Here is a 5,013-nt window from a genome sequence, read left to right as displayed (position 1 = left end):
TTCCAATTATAGAATCACCCTAAAATAACATTTGCATTAATTTCTCATCTCCCTGTAAGGAGGCAGAACATCTCCAACCATTTTGGAAGTTAGTTTCTTCCTCAAACTTCAATATGAATATAAGGTACTATGATATCTATAAAGGTGTAAGTGAACACAAGGTGGATATAAAGGCAATGGCTACCAGAGGTTCTGAGGAGAGGAAGATGGAAAAATAGATGGGGGAATTCTTGGGATATTGGAATATTCCTGCATGATATTGCAATGATGGATATAGGCCATTATATATTTTGCCATAACCTACAAAATTGTGCAAGATAGAGTTATCTATTAACCTCTAACATAAACTATAATCCATGGTTAGTAACAATGCTTCAATATTTGTTCATCAATTGTAACAATGTACTACAATAATGAAGGATGTTGTTAATGTGGAAAATTGTGGGAAGGGGTGGGGGTGGGGTACATGGGAATCCCCTATATTTTTTATGTAACATTTACATAATCTAATGCTCCTTTAAAAATAAAAATAAATAGAAAAAGAAATAAGGAAGAATTAAACCAATTATCTGCCTGATTCACACAAAAATTTCCAAGTACAGAAATGTTCATATTTATGAGTTCTGTTAATTAATTAATTTATTTATTTTGCCTGTGTAGATAGTGGAGAAATGTTTTACCTTGAACATGATTTAACAAATGTGAAGATAAGAGTTCCTTTGGAAATTGTTTTCTTTCCTTAAAATTATTCTACCAATTTCTGAATTTTAATTGATTTGTGCCATCCTATTGCATATTACTAGGCAGAACTAAAATATGAACTGAATATAAGAAGAATTAGACTGAATCTAAGAAGGTCACATAGTATGGGAAGTTGTATAAAAATTAAATATTAGTATTAAGGGACAACTGGAAATGAGAAGTACAGGGTATGCAGATGGTACTGTAGACTTGTTTTTAGCTTGGTAGTTTGTTACTGTGAGTCCTTTGAGCCACATGTACATCGGCTTCTGTGGTATCAGGGCAATGATAGAAAATACAGGTTCAGTTATGAGGCCAAAGGGTCTTGTCAGAAAACTAGAAGTTACAATACCAGGTAGGAGTTTCATGAAAAGATATTAGTGTATAGCCACAGATCAGGGTTCAAGGTAGATATGAGGAATATGCAAAGGACAGAATTAAGTACTGAATGATGGCCCAGAATGAAATAAAATCTGAAGGTAAAAAAGAACAAACAAAATAGTATGGATTTAACAGTTGATTTTCACTAAATACAAGGTTGCCTTACTTTCAGTATCTAGCACATTCTAGCATGTAATGGTAATTTGTGAACATTTGTTTCTAAATAAATGAATTTATAGATGGAGAGATGGTAAAAGAATAAAAAAGGGAAAGAAGAATTCTGAATGGAAAGGATGACTTACAAAATGAATGGATGAATAGAACAATAGGCTATGGATAAACAATTTGATAAGTGAATAGATAACAGACAAGTGAATGGATCCATGGTTGTAGATTGAACATGATGGGAATAAATAATTCTTCCAATATAGACAAAATTTATACTGAGTTTGAGATGATGTCTCAGCTACAAGGATGTGGTAGGTGTTGGATAAGTAAATGTTCAGCCCACTTCTAAACACTCCACAATTGCTATACACACACACCAGACATACACAGAGGCACTGATACTCATATAGTAAGCAATTCTTCCTCTTTCCCTAAACTTCACCTTACTGTTGGGTCTTTATAAAACTTGTATATCTGGAGTTTTCCCCCCTACATTTTAGCTTCACAGTCTGCACTATTCAGTTCATTATTATTTTCTTCATTCAGTAAATTCTCAGTGGGTTCTACTGTGGCTTTCTCCTCCACTGTTCCAAGTTTCCTGGATATGACATATAGAGCGTAATGATTGTCATCAAGTAATTATGTCATTGGAGAGGGAAAAAAGGAATTTACTAAACACATCCTAACAATAACCACAATAGAACAGAAGAGTGATTTACTGTGATCAAATATAAGAGAGAGATTTCCTGATTGTGACGTGATAGATCAGATCATTTTGTAGAAGAAATCATTAATTATTAAGAAAGTATTAAGGATAGTTAGAGGGTTAGGACAGTGTATTAGTCATGGTTCTCTAGGGAAACAGAATCAACAGGAGGTATCTGTCAATAGTAAAAGATTTTATAAGAGTCTTTTATGTGACCGTGGGGATGCACAAGTCCAGGTTCCGCCAGCAGGCTGCAAACCAGAGTCTCTGATGAAAGTCCAGTGAAGGACATTGATGAATTTCCAGGAGACCTTGGTTGTCCAAAGATGAGGTGGGAAATTCTCTCTGAAAGCTGAAATCACTCCCCCTTTTAAGGCATTCATCTGATTGGATAAAGCATCACTCATTCCTGATGGCAATCTCCCTGACTGATGTAGAAGTAATCAGCTATCAATGCACAAAACTCACTGGTGACTAAAGTTCATAAATGTCCTTGTATTACAATTAGCCCAATGCTTTCTTGACCAAACAACTGTGAGCAATTATCTGGACAAGTTGACACATTAGCCTAACCATCACAGATAGAAAGAACACATAATTTGTAATCACGGAGATTAGAGTTAGAATGATAATGTTTAAATATTTAGGAAGTTATCCAAATACATTTGTTTCCTCCTCTGAACAATCATCATAGAATGATTTCACCCATTTTTCTAAAGATCAAAAACAGAAGTATTTAGCACTCTGTAAACAATTTTGTTCTACAATAACATATATGTCGAGTTTATGGAAAGTAATTTTCTAGGAAGATAGAAGAAAAAAGTAAAAAGTAAAATGAGTGCCAGAATATTAAAAAGATTTAGACAGAAAGAAAAGGCATTTCAGACAGCCAAAACAGAAACCCATGCTCAGGGAAAAGTACAATAGTCTGGCCTCAGAATTGAGACTTTCTATAATATAATGTGTGGGCAATTTTACAGACCCATAGGTGTCAGTAGATAGAGAATATTCGTTGAAAAACCTTGACTGAAAGACACTGTTTGGCAGGAAATTCTCTTGTCTTAGAGTCCTACATAGTCATATTCTGTCTCTTGAAATTGGCAATTTAGAGATTTATGTTACCTCAGATACTTAATCTTTCTTCTGAAATATAGATTTAATATGCTTGTCCATTATTTCTTCTATCCCAACATCTAACATAGGAACACAAGGAAACACATACATATGTGTACATGCCGGTGGCTACATATTTCAATATTGTCCCAAAGTGAAAATTGGCAATGCATGCGAAAATGCCATGAATTAAACTAAATGAAGTCAAAAGTATCTTAGTACTATACATATTTGAAGGATTTGAATGGGAATAAAGACCAGTAAGAGAAAAGACTGTAGAATTCTACTAATACCTGCAATGAACAGTGAATATTGCTAAGCACACGTTCTGTTACCAAAAAAAAAAAAACTAAATAATGATTCAGGTTACGGAAAGTTTGTGAATTTTTTAACAATCTCTGAGAAAGAAGATCAACCATTAGTTAATATACTTGCAGGGTTGAACCAGGTTAAAGTTCTGAAACAGCTCATCAACTAGGAAGAATATACAAAAGAAACTTAGAGGGAGAGGTGAAATATAAAGTAGGTGGGATGAGATGCTCATCTTCTGATAACTGAGTACGGTAAAGAGATTTTAGGCTTGCTCCTATTCTTTTTCTAGGTAAAATCCTCTCTAAATGGCCTTGGAGAACCATAGCACCATCAATGAGTTCATCCTCCTGGGTCTGTCTGCTGAGCCACGCATCCAGGCTCTCTACTTTGTGCTGTTTTTGCAAATTTACCTCCTGACTATTACAGGGAACTTGATGCTGCTGCTGGTGACCAGGGCAGATCCTCATCTCCATACACCCATGTACTTCTTCCTGAGTCACCTCTCTTTCCAGGATATTTGTTTTTCTTCTGTCACAGTGCCAAAGCTGCTGGAGAATCTGTTGTCTCAGAAGAAAACCATCTCTGTGAAGGGCTGCCTGGTTCAAGTCTTCTTTCTGTTTGTGAATGGAACCACTGAAGTTTGCCTGCTGGCAGTGATGGCCTATGATCGTTTTGCTGCCATCTGCCATCCTCTGCTCTATGGCCAGGTGATGAACAACCAGTTCTGTAAGGGGCTGGCTTGGGGATCCTGGGGCCTGGGCTTTTTGACTGCATTCTTCAACATCCTTCCAGCAATGAAGTTGGACTTCTGTGGAGATTTTACCATTCTCCACTACAGCTGTGATCTGCCCTCTCTCTTCCCTCTTTCCTGCTCTGATCTCTCCCCTAGTTTTACTGTCATGCTCTGCTCCAGCCTACTCTATGGAATTGGCACAAGTTTCCTGATCTTCTACTCTTATGCCCGCATTGTGTTCACCATCCTGGGCATCAGCTCCTCCTCAGGTCGAAGCAAGGCCTTCTCCACCTGCTCCTCCCACCTTACAGTAGTGCTCCTGTTTTATGGCTCAGTTTTCTTGCGCTATCTTATGCCAACTTCAGGCTTACCATTGGAATTGATTTTCTCTGTACAGTACAGTGTGGTTACTCCCTTAGTGAATCCCCTCATCTATAGCCTGAAAAACAATGAGGTGAAAGCAGCTGTGAAACAGGCCTTGAGAACATATCTCCAATATTAGCCATCAAAGCTCAGAGATGGTGGGTAACTGTTTTAGTAAAGAGAGATATTTAATGTATTGACTGTAAGACAATTTCCTGATTGCTCTTCATATTGGATGCATAAAGCTAATTTCACATTTAGAGGTCTACTAAGGGAAGGTGGAGAAGAATAATTCAGTTTAATTTTGTCATAAAGTCAGAGAAAAACATCAAGTGGCCACATTAATTCAACCATTTTCCTTGCATATTTTTTTTTACTTCATTACTGAGTTTTCTTAACATCTTGTTTGTGCCTTCTTTGAAAACAGTTAGTCACACAGAATGAAATCACCAACTTCCCAAACCATAAGTGATGGGATCCTACACAAGGCTGTTGG

At 36.7% G+C, this 5,013-nt stretch overlaps 1 protein-coding gene across 1 annotated transcript; it reads left to right on the top strand.

Annotated features, from left to right (window-relative positions):
* Positions 1 to 3,726: 3,726 nt before the first annotated feature.
* Positions 3,727 to 4,656, top strand: LOC101435945 (olfactory receptor 8S1-like). The gene has a single exon (XM_012528967.3). It carries the CDS (start codon positions 3,727 to 3,729, stop codon positions 4,654 to 4,656), a length of 930 nt encoding a protein of 309 aa, XP_012384421.3.
* The last annotated feature ends 357 nt before the right edge of the window (positions 4,657 to 5,013 follow it).

The sequence above is a fragment of the Dasypus novemcinctus genome, chromosome 12, assembly GCF_030445035.2.
Source record: "Dasypus novemcinctus isolate mDasNov1 chromosome 12, mDasNov1.1.hap2, whole genome shotgun sequence".
NCBI lineage: Eukaryota > Metazoa > Chordata > Mammalia > Cingulata > Dasypodidae > Dasypus > Dasypus novemcinctus.
Note: the sequence above shows the minus strand (reverse complement) of the source record. Positions and strands in the feature narration are given on the sequence as shown.

Excerpts from the sequence above, each read along its gene's own strand:
- LOC101435945 (XM_012528967.3), top strand. The coding sequence starts at position 3,727 with ATGGCCTTGGAGAACCATAGCACCATCAATGAGTTCATCCTCCTGGGT.